The 16142-nt window shown below is 39.3% G+C and overlaps 1 protein-coding gene across 1 annotated transcript; it reads right to left on the bottom strand.

The window, feature by feature from the left end:
* Positions 1 to 11469: 11469 nt before the first annotated feature.
* Positions 11470 to 13483, bottom strand: LOC149233140 (cytochrome P450 71AU50-like). The gene is made up of 2 exons (XM_089376661.1): positions 12491 to 13483; positions 11470 to 12334 (listed from the first exon to the last, which is right to left on the bottom strand). The coding sequence occupies exons 1-2, from the start codon at positions 13421 to 13423 to the stop codon at positions 11708 to 11710; spliced, it is 1560 nt and encodes a 519-aa protein (XP_089232787.1). The 5' UTR covers positions 13424 to 13483; the 3' UTR covers positions 11470 to 11707.
* Positions 13484 to 16142: the final 2659 nt, after the last annotated feature.

The following is a 16142-nucleotide window of genomic DNA, read 5'->3' as shown; positions in this document are numbered from 1 at the left end:
CCTGCCAGTCCATCCAACACTTGATCTATGAAAGGTAGAGGGAAATGGTCTTTCTTGGTAGCTTTGTTCAGTTCTCGGTAGTCCACACAGATTCTCCATTTCCCATTTTTCTTGGGAACCAACACTAGAGGGGACACCCATTCACTATCTGAGATGGGGTAGATGAACCCGGCATCCAACAGTTTTTGCAATTCTACAATGTCCTTAAGGGCTGGATTCATTCTCCTCTGAGGTTGCCTAACCAGTTTACAATCCTCTTTGATGTATATGTGATGGGTACAGACCGAAGGATGGACTCCTTTCATCTCCTTATAGCTCCAAGCAAAAGCATCTAGGTGGTTGGCCAACAGACTACACAGCTCCTTTCCCTGGGAAGGAGATAGGGAGGAGCTGATCTTCAATGCTTTCTCAGGGCCGAACTCCACATTCTTGACTCTGGGAGTAACAGGGTTGGTTGTACAAAGATCCACTAAGGTGCTAACTTGGGCATCCTCCACCAATTTCTCTAAGGGTAGTGCAATGGAAGGTGGATTCTGGATCAAGGTCTCGCTCAAGTCATCCTCGGTTGGGGGGTCTCTTCTAGTGGCATCTAAGGTGCACAGAGGTGCTGTGTACACCTCGTCTTCCTCTCCTTCTTCCAACCAGAGTGGTAAGTCATGCTCTAAGGAGGGTTGGGCAAGAGGGTATAGGACTAGCTGCTTGGACATGGGACCATTTTTTATGGTCATGTTTCCTGCACGACAACTTATGTAAGCATCTGCAGTAGCTAACCAAGGCCTTCCCAAAATGAGAGGATATCCAGTAAGCTTTGCCTTTGGTTGCAGAACCAGGAAGTCTGCAGGGTATTCCCAAGAGTCAATAGAGACCAAGACATCCTCCACAATCCCTTCGGGAGTCACGGTGGAGCGATCTGCTAATTGCAGTACTGTCGAGGTCTTCCTCAAGGAACCCTGAAGATTGAGTTTAAGCATGGTATCCCTGGTCATCACATTAATGGCAGCCCCCAGATCAATCAAGGTGTGAGGTATAATGGTGCCATTGATGTGGACATCTACTACAGGACTTCCAGGATCTAGGTACTTTGGGCAGATGACTTGTCCTAAGATAAGGTCAGACAGTTGTCCTATGACATTGATAGTTGAAGCATCTTTCTTCCGTCTGCCTGGGTGTTTGAAACACTTCTCCTTAACCAGTTTATTGTATATTGGCACATCCTTGATGGCTTGGAGAAGTAGTATTTTTACACACAACTGCTTGAGCTCACCCAGAAGCTCATCCTCCTCTGGGTTGGGTTGTGTGGTGGTTGTTAGTCTCTCAGGAAAGGGTGGAATAGCCTTTGGTTCACTTTCCTGTTTATCGTCCTCATCCTCTGGGGGAGGAGGTTGGCGATCTGGTAGAGTCTTTCCAGATCGAAGATTGATCTCCTGGATCTCCACAGCATAGGTAGGGCATGAGGTCTCCCCAGTGTATACCTGCTGGGTCTGTCTATTGTTGGGGTTCAGGTTCGGTTGAGCAGGCATTTGAGGTTGCCTTGGAGGAACAGGAGGTAATGGCTGAGGTTGAACTGGTGGTGGAGGCAAGATGGCAGGAGGAGTGTTGTACTGGGACCTCCACCCCGACTGAGGTGCATTCCATTGAGGCTGTGGCTGGGCATGCGAGTGGTATGAATGAGAAGTAGGTTGAGTGGGGTACTGAGGTGGGTAAGACCATGGAGGAGGCATGGACCATGAAGGATGAGAAGGGGGACCCCAGGAAGGCATAGGGGTCGATTGGTTGGGGCTGTAATAAGCTTGAGATGCCCCTTGCATCCCCTGCTGATAAGGTCTAGATCCTTGTGGCCTCCTTTGGTTGAGATAATAGAGAGGTTCAGTGGGAGCTTCTGTCCCTTGGTACATGGCTTTAAACCCAGGTAAGGTTGGACACTGATTTGTGGGATGGTCCTCCTCACAAACGAAACACACTTCGACCGAATGCAATGGACATTCGTTCTTAGGGTGTCTCCTTGTGCACCTAGGGCAGAAGACAGCCAAGGCTCTCTCAGCTTCTTCTTTCTTTTGCTGAATCCTGAATGTGTCAAGCTGCATGGCAATGGTTTGTCTCACCTCACTCTTAAGATATTCTAATTGATTTGCAAGCTCATGTTTGGAGAAAGGGACACTAGTTGAGAGGAGGTTTCCTCTACCTCGTTTCCGAGCTGCCCTGGAGTGGTTTCTAAACACAGTCTTGATGTCCTCATAAGGAAGTTGGTAAATGTCCCCCCCAGCTAACATGTGAAGGGTATCTAAGAGGTCTTCAGGGACTCCTCGGAGCAGGACCAACTTGAGGGATTCAGGGTCAAGTGTGCACCTGGCCCGCTTATAGCTTAGTTGGAACCTCTCCTCATAATCCTCTAAGGACTCATCATTTCCCATGGTCATCCGAGAGATTTCCCCCTTTGTTTCCTTGGACCTACAGTAATCCCGGTACTTGGTATTGAAATCTTGTTGCATCTGAGCCCAAGTGGTGATACTATTCCCAGGTAGGCCCATGAACCAGCGTAATGCTGCATCCTTAAGAGTGGAAGGGAAAAGTTTCAGCTTTTGCTCATCTTCAGTATAGTCATAGGTTCTACAAAGGACAACAAACTCAAGCAGGAAGGTATCCGGATCTTCAGTAGTCAGCCCATGGAAGTGAGGTAAGGCGGAGGGGCTAATGTTCTTCATTTTCATCTCTCCATTGGTCTCTCGGATGGGGAAGGCACCTTCTATTCTCTCATCTTCTCTTCTATTGTCAGCCATAGCTTCAGATGGAGTGGTCTCTAACTCTTCTTCTACTATAGGATCTTTGTATATCTCAGGATGTTCACCTATAGGTTCTTCTGGGTCACTGTCACCAAAGAAGAGAGAAGGGTGACTCAGTGATGTGGTAGGGGTGTTTGGTAGGAATTTGCCTGATCTATCTCGGTTCCTACGAGGCATGAAATGGAAAAGAATTTATTTTTCTTTTGATTGTTTTTGCTTTTTTCTTCTTGGTACCTGGAAAACTGAAACAGATTGATCTACAACTAACTATGAAAGATGCAAAATTAAACTGGAAGCAGGAAAGAACTAATCTACTTTGCTCAAATGAAATTGCAAGAATGGAAATGCTAGTTTACGCTTGCAGAAAGGAAATGCTACTCTATGAAAGCAGGAAATTCTAATCTATGAAAGCAGGAAATGCTAAACTATGAAAGCAGGAAATGCTAATCTATGAAAGCAGGAAATGTCTATGCTACTTTTGCAGAATGGAAATGAAATAAACTACTTAGCAGAAGGCAAGAGTAAGAAAGTAGAAGAAAAGCAACAATTACTAATACTCTGACGCTTCCCTGGCAACGGCGCCAAAAAGATGGTGGGCTCCAGTATTGTAGCAATAATGCTACAACTTCTGGAGCTTCCTATCTCTAATTTTATCAACCCGGTAGTTCGTACAAACTTGGAAGCGACGGTGCTGTATGCACAAGTACTAGCTCTTGTCGCAGCTGTGACTTGGTCAGCTGGCACAAGTCCGCTAGGGCTCAAGCCAACTTCTATATGCTCACAGAAGAAGCTTTATGAATGATGGATGAAAGCTAACTCAAAGGAGACTAATCTATTTGCAGAAAGAAACTGAAAGCCAACAAATCATGAAAACCCTAGTAGACCCTAATTTGACTAGCTAGGCCCTTACAATGCAAAACTGTGAATGAAACTTCTACCAATAATGCCATTACTTGCAGTGAGCTGAAATACATGCATCTGAAAAGACATGTTTTTGTATTTTTTCATTAAGTGGTTGGATTTATTGTGATGAGGCTTTTGATTAGGGTTTGACTGTGCAGGAGCGGTTCGAATGGAAGGAAAGCGTGCACAAGGTCAGGATGGCTAGGGGAGGTCCCAGAGGGTCTCTAGCATCAGTCCACAGAAGTCTACCACGTTCGGATGCTCAGCAACTGGGTTTGTAGGCTTCTACAGGAAGTCTGCAGGGGATCCTACAGGAAACTCAGGGATTCTACAGGAAGTCTATGCAATTCTACAGGATGTTCGACCGTGGGAGTTTTGGGCGATGGTGAAGTGTTGGAGTGGTGTGGGAGGATAGGTGAGATGGAGATGGAACTGGTGATGGCTCAGGAGCAGAGAAGTCAGATGGAGAAAGACTGCATGCAGTGGGTTGATGGCTGGAAGGATAGGATCAACGAAAGGTTAAGTAAATGGAGCTATGTGAGTAATGGGAGAGCTGGAAGGTAAACGAGCTGAACAGAGGTCGGTTGAGTGGCTTCAGGTGTGGTTGAAAAGACGAGGAAGGTAATGGAATGGTGTGGAGCAGTGTAGATGAAACAAATTGTCTATGAATGTCACCAAAAACGAGAACTCTTTAACCTATGTTAACTGTGCTATTTTGAACCAATGAACAGCAGTGCAATTTGTGAAAGAAAATCATGCATGGAAGTGGAATGGAGAAGTAATGATCAAGACCAAAGTGCATGGATGGATCTACGGCTAAAGTAACTGGTGGTTTATATGGACTGCACCCCAATCCCTAAGCAGAGATGGTAGTGATCTCTAACAACCTTTTTCTGGAGCTCCAATGAATTATAACTATCCTCTTGTAACCTAAACAACTGGAAACAAATTCACCACAAACTAATCCTATTCAATCTTATAAAACTAAATCAGCAAACTGTAAATTCGAATTGCATGTCAAAGTAAAGAACGAAGTGCTGGAACGAAAGGCAAATAAAATTACAACACAAAGGAGGTCTATTGCTCTCAGGTTGGGCCCTAACCTGAGAGCTATAGCTCCCTTAGAAACTCAAAATGAGATCAAAATCTGCCTGCCTTTATTCATAACCAAGAATCTGATGTCATGCCAAAACTGGCTTACAAAAAGAACCAACACCAAGTTGTAGCTCATACTTCGAAATTACAAGAGTAATACAAAAGTTCAAAAAGCTCCTATCAAAGGCTACGGCCTCAGTATTTATGCAAAATGATAATCCAACAGGTTTCCTTGATTTGTGGAGCTCGGCTGTCCAACTGAAGGTTAAACTGTTGATCCTGTAGAACAGTTGTAACTGTTGTTCCTGTAGAACAGTTGGCTGCCTCTAAGCTCGGTGGGGAGATTGGTTGGAGCTCGGAGCTATGGTGGGAATCACGAGGAAGGTCCCCAAGACTGTGGACATCCTCTCCTAAAAACCAGCAGTGCCACCTTACTGTCTCCTTGTCTCCTTTCTCGTGGTCTTTGCTCCCTTTTAATGCCAAAAACCTGAAAGCATCATGTATTATTCACGTAGATAGAATGCCTACCCTTCTTCCTACAAACAACACGAATAAACCAAGAAATGAATGCATAAGCAATAAAAGATGAATGGTTTGAGCAAAACAAGTAGGCCAAATGAGCCCAAATTGTACCAAAAATTGGGGCTCATCAATGAGCTCAACATAGCCATGGCAAGTTAAACATTAGTTTATTAATGAACCCTTGAACAACAACAAGCATAAACTCGCTACAACAAAAGTATAAAGATCAATTTAGAATGGGGCTCGGGTTTTGTTTCAAAATAATTTATTTTATGCCATGGCTTAAATAATGCCACAGAATTTAGAAATAACTCAGGATTTGCTTTAGGTATTCTAGGGCTTACAAACCCGAAGCTCGAAATTTCATCAAACATGACATGCGCAAATTTATCCTGCTATAGTCAATATTGGATGCCATCATATCATTTCAAACCTCTCATTGATCACCTGGAATTTGTTGCATAGATAGTGAACAAGAGTTTGACTTTGTGTCAATTGTAGGTCTTTTCTCCAAATATCATAAGAGATCCTCAGACTTCCCTCAGAGGCAGGCCTAAACAAGCCCTCTGTAATCTACACATTTAGATCCTCAGATGAACCATTAGCTTATGAAAAATTCCTTTAGTACATAGATTACAACATGCAACAAGTAGAAGATATAATCCACAAATGTTATCTGTGTGTCCTCTGATATAATCCTTGAAGCTAAAGGCAATCAATGGTGAAACAATTTTCATCAACAGGGATGCAAAAGATTTCAAATCCTCTTAGACAATTTAACTTGTATCACCACTCTCCTAGTTTGGTACAGGCTCTGACCTGCTCATGGCCAAGATTTTGCACAACAGCTTATGTCATTATCATTCGTAAGCAGCTAGAGATTTATGGAATCCAAATTAAGAATTCAATGTCAACATCCTCCTCCCAAAGGATCCCTATTGGAAAAACAATTTAGAAGTTCATCAGTAACAAAAGGATTTTAAGAATGCTTATAAGTATGTTGATGATATCCTTGGTCCAATTATTAAGAACTTCACTAGCTAGTTCACAGTCCTTTGCATCTCCTGGCCACTTCTGAGGCTGCTCGGCCTTTGTTCAATTAGCCCTTAGGCCTTTCTGAGGTCAATCCTGAGACCTATCGGCCCTTTGTCACAGTCTTCTAAGGCCTTAGACAGAATTTTGGTCTCTCTTTGTCCTGGTCAAAAGCATTGTTGACAGAACTTGGACTAGAACTTTATTAAGGTTGTTTTTTTACCATCCCTCTGATATGATGTTGATGTTTCCATCTTCTAATATGATAATTACTTCCAATGATCTCTTAAACAAGTTCTTAATCATAATGCAATAATGATAGTAGGATCATAAAGAGACAGCCAAGAACTTAGCGTACAAAAAGACACAAAATTTTCACCTGGGAAGCCCAAACTTGAAAGAAAACCCAACAATCTTTTCTAGGAGAAATTCTTCAGTTCAAGAAAGGTACATTTTAATATTCACAATTCAACCTAGGTCAACTTAGACAATAATTATGGATCTGAACAAAATAGACCTCAGAACTCAATCTAGGCAGTAGATCTGGTTTTGGTCCCTTCTGTTTACAGACTGAGGTTCTTGGCCTCCTCTAGGGCTTCGACCCTCCATAGAAAAGAAAGGTCTTGGATCTTCTAGGGATTCTTCCCTTCAACAAAGATAAAATATCTTTACAGAGATAAGATCCTTCTTGAACTTCGCTCCATCCACAAAAAAAATATTTCGGTCTTTCTTCCACAGAAACAAGGTCTCCATATCTGAGTCCATTCAGCCTCTTACAAGCAGAAACCCGTCACTCTTAAACTCTGCTACCCAGATTGCCTGTTTTAATGCTTTTCTGATCAAGCTTGAAACCTGGATACTAGATAGTCATGTATGTTGCTTGGCATAAATTACGTAGAGATTGATATGTAAATGACCTTTGGTTGAAGGCATGCTGTCTTATGTGTGGAGTTTGCTTCCACACTATTGCTAGGAAGTAGATATGAAGGGATACGAATGAGTGCTTTTATATTCTATATTCAATGCAATGTAGCGTAAACTAACTTACATGTTGAGTCACACATTAATTTAATGTGTTTTTTTCTTGCAGAAGGATTCCCCTATAGGGTCTCCAACACAGTCAGCCCACCCTGGTATGTCTCCTTTATTTTTATGATAATACTACTTTATTTGATGTCATGTCATTAATATGTGAGGATAGCATTGTTGCATTGATGTTTTTAAAATCTTTTATCTCATGAGGTTTCTTGTGTTACAACACGGTTTTCTCCAGATGATAAATACTCAAAGCATCGCACTTTGCTGAAGAAGCGCTTTGGCTTACTGCCAACGCATCAACCCCCACCCACCTATTGACAATTGAATATTCAAAGTTTTTATGTCCCTGCTAGACAAAGGAAGGGTGGTTAGAGGTTACAGGGTTAACATTAATTATTCATTTCATTTACTCTGTAGTCTTTGCCCTACCCTTTTGGATGCAACTTCATTCTACTTTGTGTTTAAGATGTATTTTGATGCTTTTTTACTTTGCACAAGTTGTAGATGTTGAATTTGGGTTTAAATTTAAATATATTGTTTAAGAGGTTATGATTAGATAGAGAATTAATTATTATTATTGGCTTATATACGATACTTTTGCACATTTATTTGTAGGCTAAACATTTGTGATTTTTCAGAGAAAAAAAACCTCCTAACTTCCATTAATCAAAATAAAAGTAAATACATTTGCAGTAGTGACAGATCTTATGTCCATGTAACTCTATGTTCTAGATAAGTCTCAGTAGAAACTCAGAAGATTTTATAATTTTGGATCTTAATCACTATGTATCTACTAGCGTCTCTAAAGGTCTATAACATCATTACAGATTTCTTACCTCTCTAACTTTCCTTCTCAGCGACATTGTTATATTATTTCCCATACATTCTTCAAAAAGAAAAGAAAATAAACAGAAAACTTGAAAAGACATATGAGGATCGTTCTCAGTGAACAGTCAGTGATGTCCTTAATAATTAAAACTCCATGTGCTGATGAGGATGCCATTGTCAAAAGCGGTGAAGAAGATCTTTCCCGGTGCTTGGAAACAACTCTTCTTAGAGAGAAAATCTGCCTCTTGGTTTTGTTCTCTGAATATATGACTGAAAGTCACTTTCTAGAAGGATCCCATGAAAGATCTGATGCGTAGCATCCAGAAGATAAGGGAAGGTTGCCCCAAAATTGGATCTCTGTACCCAATCCAGAATCACTTTGGGGTTCCCAAAACTGATAAATCCTCTATAGCTAGCCAGTTAGCAAATAGGAGTGCCCCCCAAAGAGCTAATCGCGATGCTCTTTTATTAGTCCATGTACCACTATTCCAACAAAATTGAAAGTAGTTGCCAGGCTTTTATACAAGAAAAACCCCCCTGCCACAGATCCTGTTAGTAGAAGCTCCTTAAAAAAAATCATCTGGATTTTGTGACCAAATCTCTTTATATTGGATTTGTCTCGAGTTAACCTTCTCTTTTGTTGGCCCTATTTCCATAAAATATGCAGAGATCTTTAAACAGGCGCCTCTTGTATCTGGGGTAGTCTCTTTCAAATATCTTCTCATTCCTACTTTTCCATATGCCCATAGAATATTGAAGGGTAATGTTCGAAATGTCCTATTCTCCTCAACCCACAGAGAAATGCACCTATCTATGGAGCTCGAATGCTATGCTACTTGTAGGTTAAGAGTGTAATACTCCTCTCCAAATCGAGACTGCAAATGGGCATGTCAGAAAGAGATGATCCACGTTTTCTGCATTTTTTTCATAAAACACCTGTTAGGACCTTGGAAGCCTCTTTTGAGGAGATTATACTTACATGCACTCCTGTTATAAATGATTCTTCCAAATACCCTTCCTGTTTCAACAAAACTGGCAGTAGCAGACTTAAGTAAAAAAGATTCTTGGATAGAGCAATACATATCACAGTATAAAACCTCTTCCTGGTCATCGTGGCAACAATTGTCATCTTAGCTCAGGTAGCCTTTCACTCAGCATACTTAAGTACATTAATCATGACACAGCCAACAATCTTACTATAGTCAATGGCATCATTATGAGCTCAACATAGCCATGGCAAGTTAAACATCAGTTTATTAATGAACCCCTGAACAACAACAAGCACAAACTCACTACAACAAAATTCTAAAGATCAATTTAGAATGGGGCTCGGGTTTTGTTTCAAAATATTCGATTTTATGCCACGACTTCAATAATGCCACAGAATTTAGATTAACTCAGGATTTGCTTCAGGTCTTCTAGGGCTTACAAACCCGAAGCCTAAAATCTCATCAGACTTGACATGTGAAAATTTATCTTGCTGTAGTCAATATTGGATGCCATCATATCATTTCAAACCTCTCATTGATCACCTGGAATTTGTTGCATAGATAGTGAACAAGAGTTTGACTTTGTGTCAATTGTAGGTCTTTTCTCCAAATATCATAAGAGATCCTCAGACTTCCCTCAGAGGCAGGCCTAAACAAGTACTCTGTAATCTACACATTTAGATCGTCAGATGAACCATTAGCTTATGAAAAATTCCTTCAGTACATAGATTGCAACATGCAGCAAGTAGAATATATAATCCACAAATGTTATCTGTGTGTCCTTTGATATAATCCTTGAAGCTAAAGGCAACCAATGGTGAAACAATTTTCATCGATAGGGATGCAAAAGATTTCAAATCCTCTTAGAAAATTTAACTTGTATCACCACTCTCCTAGTTTGGTACAGGCTCTGACCTGCTCATGGCCAAGATTTTGCACAATAGCTTATGTCATTATCATTCATAAGCAGCTAGAGATTTATGGAATCCAAATTAAGAATTCAATGTCCACATCCTCCTCCTAAAGGATCCCTATTGGAAAAACAATTTAGAATTTCATCAGTAACAAAAGGATTTTAAGAATGCTTATAATTATGTTGATGATATCCTTGGTCCAATTATTAAGAACTTCACTAGCTATTTCACAGGCCTTCGCACCTCTTGGCCACTTCTGAGGCTGCTCGGCCTCTGTTCAATCAGTCCTGAGGCCTTCCTGAGGTCAATCCTGAGACCTATTGGCCCTTTGTCACAGTCTTCTAAGGCCTTAGACAGAATTTTGGTCTCTCTTTGTCCTGGTCAAAAGCATTGTTGACAAAACTTGGACTAGAACTTTATTAAGGCTGCTTTTTTACCATCCCTCTGATACCATGTTGATGTTTCACGATCTTCTAATCTGATAATTACTTCCAATGATCTCTTAAACAAGTTCTTAACCATAATGCAATAATGACAGTAGGATCATAAAGAGACAGCCAAGCACTTAGCGTACAAAGAGACACAAAATTATTTTCACCTGGGAAGCCCAAACTTGAGAGAAAACCCAACAATCTTTTCTAGGAGAAATTCTTCAGTTCAACAAAGGTACATTTTAATATTCACAAGTCAACCTAGGTCAACTTAGACAATAATTATGGATCTGAACAAAACAGACCTCAGAACTCAATCTAGGCAGTAGATCTGGTTTCGGTCCCTTCTGTTTACAGACTCACAATTAAATTTTTAATTGATAATTTTATGTAAGGAAATAGATATTCATAATATGATTGTCAAATTTCAGGTGGTAAATGAATTTAAATGAATTTTCATTTAAGAGATATGCCACTAGCAATGGACACTTTCAAGGATTTAATAGCTCACATGAAACTGTTGCTTATGATTTAAGACAGATGAATAGTATTTTGTTTACTAATTTTATCTTCAATGATCTTTTTTGTCACGATGCTTCTCAAATTTAACTTAATAGAATATGATTGTCAAATTTCAGGTGCTAAATGAATTTTCATTTCAGAGATATGCCACTGGCAATGGACACTTTCAAGGATTTAATAGCTCACATGAAATTGTTGCTTATGATTTAAGACAGATGAATAACATTTTGTTTGCTAATTTTTATGTCATGATGCTTCTCGAATTATGCCTTACAGCGTTCCTTTGCAACATGTGGTGCAATTGCTAGTTTTATTAGGATTAGAAATCTCCAATGTAAGAATTCAGAAAAATAATCTTAATACATCACATTTTAAAACGCCTTCAAAAAACAAACATGTCACAAGTCACAACTAATCAATAGAGAATACTTAAAAATAGCCCATAAAAGATACTAGAAAATAAATAGGTATGAAAGATGACAATAACATGTGGGGAGAATGAGAACAACATATCCCACCACTAAACCAACCAACAGAGGCCAACCATTAATGTCCTATGCTCCTTTGCCCATTTGCTTTCCACATCTATATATATCTGTATTAAGGTCCACATATTAAGATAATCAACTAGCCATACAAATATACTTAAAGGGTTATAGTATCGCAAGGCGAGGAGATGGAACAGCAAACAGTTCAAGTGCCCTTGATATTGTAAGTCCGTGATGCTTTTCAGACATGTCCAAGTTCTGTTCATTCATATCATCGGGGAGCCTCCAGTTGAAACAGTGCAACAGCTGCGCCACAGCAAACTCTACGACAACCAGTCCCAATTGCTCTCCGGGGCATCGTCTGCGGCCTGCTCCGAAAGGAAACCACTCAAGGTTTTCTGCTTTTTTATCAAAAAAGCCGGCTTCCATGAACCTCTCCGGCTTGAAACTTTCAGCATCCTCCCCCCATGACTTTGGGTCCCTTCCAATTGCCCACATGTTCACCAGAAGCTGAGTTCCGCTGGGGATTTCAAATCCCAACACATTGCACGTTTCCATTGATATGTGGGGTAGCGATAAAGGCGCCGGTGGGTGGAGTCTAAACGTTTCTTTCACAGCAGCTTGTAAATAAACGAGACGAGAAAGATCAGATTCTTGCACCATCCGGCCCATTCCAACTTCGCGTTCCAGCTCGTCCTGAAGCTTCTCCAGAACTGGCGGTTTTCTCAGCAATTCCGACATTGCCCACTCTATGGTTACAGACGAAGTATCGGAGCCAGCGGACAAGATATCCTGCCAACAAAAGACATCCAAAACAAATCAATATCCTGCCAACGAAAGACATCCAAAACAAATCAATATCACGATTAGCATATTTTATGCAAAGGCATCGAAATCCAAATCTGCAGAGATTCCAAAAATGCTTTCGTGCGCCAACAAATAGTATACATAGATGACAGATTTTATATTGTCTCGCGTGATTTGGAACCCTAAATTTTTATCAGCTGAGGCTTCCAGCAAAACATCCACAAGATCTGGCATGACGTCCCGCTTGTTCTGCGAAAAGTGATCCTCTAGTATCTTCTCTAGCAAGTTGTCTTGTGCCTTGTGTATCTTCTTCAATCGACGGTTGAGACCTTGAAGGTCTATCCATGCCAGGTATGGTATGTAATCTCCGATGTTGAAAGATCCTGCTAACAGAAACGATTCCCTGATCATTGAGGTGATCCCTTTACTGTCGATTAAGTGGTGGTCACCATACTTTCTACCGAAGGCAATCCTGCAGATTATATCAATCCCAAGGGCTGACACGGCCTTGCTAATGTTCACAGGTGAAAAGCCTTCATGATATGAAATATTAATAGAGCGAATCATAGCCGAAACTTCCTCTTCTCTTATGAAGCGAAAGGAATCTATTCGGCTTGAGCTTAGCAACTGTAAGACGCAGAGTTTACGCATTTGCCTCCAGTAGCGGCCATACGGAGAAAATGTGATGTCGGAGGAGTTGTACCACAAGTACTTACTTGCGGAGGTTGGAGGCCTGCTGGCGAAAAGCAGATCATGAGTCTTGAGGAACTTCTTGGCCACATCTGGAGAGGAGACGACTAGGGTGAGGACGGATCCGAGGCGTAGAGACATGAGTGGCCCGTATTTGAGACAGAGCTCTGCCAAGGTTTTGTGTGGAAGTTCTCCCATCATGTGAAGGTTTCCAATAACCGGAAATGGAAACGGCCCGGGAGGCAACCTCAATTTTCTTCTCCTTAAGAAGAAGGCACATACTACAAGTGCAAAAAGAAGAGCGGTACTGGTGAGTTTGGTGAGTTTAACGTAGAACTCTAAGCATCTCTGAACTGCCGAGTCTGAACCCAACTCAGTCGCCATTGTCACCCTTGACAGGTTCCTCCTGGTATCTTGAATTTAATGTCTTTGCGCAGAGATAATCTTCCTGAAATTTAAAATTTAGATAAAAATATATAAAATTATGGTGTAATTCAACGCCAGCCAACCTTGTGGTAGCTCTATCGAAATTAAGATAAAGTGGATTAGGTGTCATTGGCTTAATAAGATGCTTAATATTTACCACTTATTTCTCATCAACTTATCCACTAGCATGATTGAATCAATAACAAACATAAATACATAATTATACTAATTAAATCAATAACAAACATAAATACATAATTATACTATTTAAATCAATAACAAGCATAAATACATAATTATACTAATTAAATCAATAACAAACATAAATACATAATTATACTATTTAAATCAATAACAAACATAATTATACTTACTAGCTTTTGCATCAAAAAGGTACAAAAACATGCTGATAAAAGTGTAAAAGTGTAGATTAATTTAAAGTGGCACAGAAGTAGTACAGTAAGAACAAAGGTAGCACTGTAGGAAAGATAGATGTAGATATGGAAGGCATGAGGAATCAAGAGGCTAAAGTATTGGTAAAGTAAATTTTTTCGAGTGCATAAAAGTGGGTTACAAAATCTGTTATATATGAAATTTCTATTAGCAAATTCATAATTAAACTAGGAACAATTTTTAGAAAAATATCATTGTGATATTCTACCATCTTCTTTTGACAACATCTTGGAGATTATGATGAAATTTTGTTTGAATGGGTATAAAAAAACAATTAAAAAACATGCATTTCATGGGTTGCTAAAAAAAACCAAAAAGAATGAAATCGTGTTCTTTGCAATTTAAAGAATCCCCGAGTGTTTTTATCATATCGTGATTTTGGATGAGAAACAGGTACTTAATTGAAAACTTCTTGTACTTGATAGTACATTAGGATTGAAAGTCGGATAATACGGGAAGTTGAATGATGCAAGAAGCCTTCTCATAAAATGGTTTTAAATAATATAGTGTTAAAGAAAAGTTGTGATACTAGTAGTGTTTCTAAAAAAGGCCAATTAAGTTTCTTGGTCTTTCGATCTAAATGTGTATCTTGATCTTTACATGTTCAATTAATGATTGGGGATTAAGGTTTGGGATATTTTAAACTACTACTTGTAATTTTTTTTGTTTTCTTCATGGTTTGGCTTTATGAAAATATAAATTATGAGTTGAGATTAAATAAAAATTAAAAATATTTTATTATTTTTCTTAATTTTTAAATAATTTAAGAAATATTAATATAGTGTAGGGACATATGAATTTATATCTAATTCAAAGGAATATAAAATGAAATAGTTATATCATTATTGAAAATAAGTAATGACATGAATAAGCCTCAAGGGTTAGCTCAGTTGGTCAAAAATTGTGCCTCGCCATCGAGGGGTCACAGGGTCGAATCTGTCCGAAGCCCTTGGGGTTAGGTCTTGCTAGGAGGCTGAGGGGCAATGACATGAATACCAACCTTCTGACGATCAGCCCAGATAACGACCACTCATTAACCAGGGTGTTCGTGAAGCACACTTTAAAAAAAAGAAAAAAAGAAAAGAAAAAAGTAATGACATGAATAGCAACCTTCCTCCTCATTTGGGCAATGACATGAATAGCAACCTTATGGCGATTAGCCGAGATAACGACCACTCACTGACCAGGGTGTTCGTGAACCACACTTAAAAAAAAAAAAGGAAAAAAGTAATGACATGAATAGCAACCTTCGTCCTCATTTGGGCAATGACATGAATAGAAAACCTTCTGGCGATTAGCCCAGATAGCAACCACTCACTGACTAGGGTTTTCGTGAACCACACTTTAAAAAAAAGAAAAAAGAAAAGAAAAAAATAATGACATGAATAGCAACCTTCCTCCTCATTTGGGCAATGACATGAATAGCAACCTTTCGGTGATTAGCCCAGATAGCGACCACTCAGTGACCAAGGTGTTAGTGAAGCACACTTTAAAAAAAATGAAAAGAAAAAAAAAGTGATGACATGAATAGAAACCTTCCTCCTCATTTTTCCAAAGAAAAAAGTAATGACATGAATAGCAACCTTCCGACGATTAACCTAGATAGCGACCACTCACTGACCAGGGTGTTTGTGAACCACACTTAAAAAAAAAAAAAGGAAAAAGGAAAAAGTAATGACATGAATAGCAACCTTCCTCCTCATTTTTCCATGGACGTAGCGACCACTCACTGACCAAGGTGTTCGTGAACCACACTTTAAAGAAAAAGAAAAAATAAAGTAATGACATGAATAGTAATCTTCCTCCTCAAATACACAATGTCACTTCTTAAATGCACCTTATTCTTTTTAAAAAATATATATAATTAATGACATGAGTAGCAGCCTTCCTCCTCAAATGCACAACTTCACTTCTTAAAATGCACCTTATTATTCTTTAAAAAAAAAGAATAGACCTTTAAATTTTGAAACAATAAAAAAGTCACAAAGCTTTTTTTTATTCATAAATGGAAAAACTTGTAATCTTAGAATTGTACATATTATTAATGAATGTCTCTCCACAAAAGATGGATGCATTCCTTCAAAACCCAACCCATAGACTATTTTGTAAGTTTATGTGGCAATTAAGAAAGCTCTAAGGCTATTTTAAAATAAATGTACATTTTAAAAATGTTTAAAAATGTCTTTTTTTTCATCACATTAAATATTTTTATTGATTTTTCTTA

This window comes from Pinus tabuliformis, chromosome J, assembly GCF_031772625.1.
Source record: "Pinus tabuliformis cultivar Carrire ecotype Pingquan chromosome J, CPIR1, whole genome shotgun sequence".
Lineage (NCBI taxonomy): Eukaryota > Viridiplantae > Streptophyta > Pinopsida > Pinales > Pinaceae > Pinus > Pinus tabuliformis.
The sequence above is the reverse complement of the archived record's forward strand: the minus strand, read 5'-3'. Positions and strand labels throughout refer to the sequence as shown.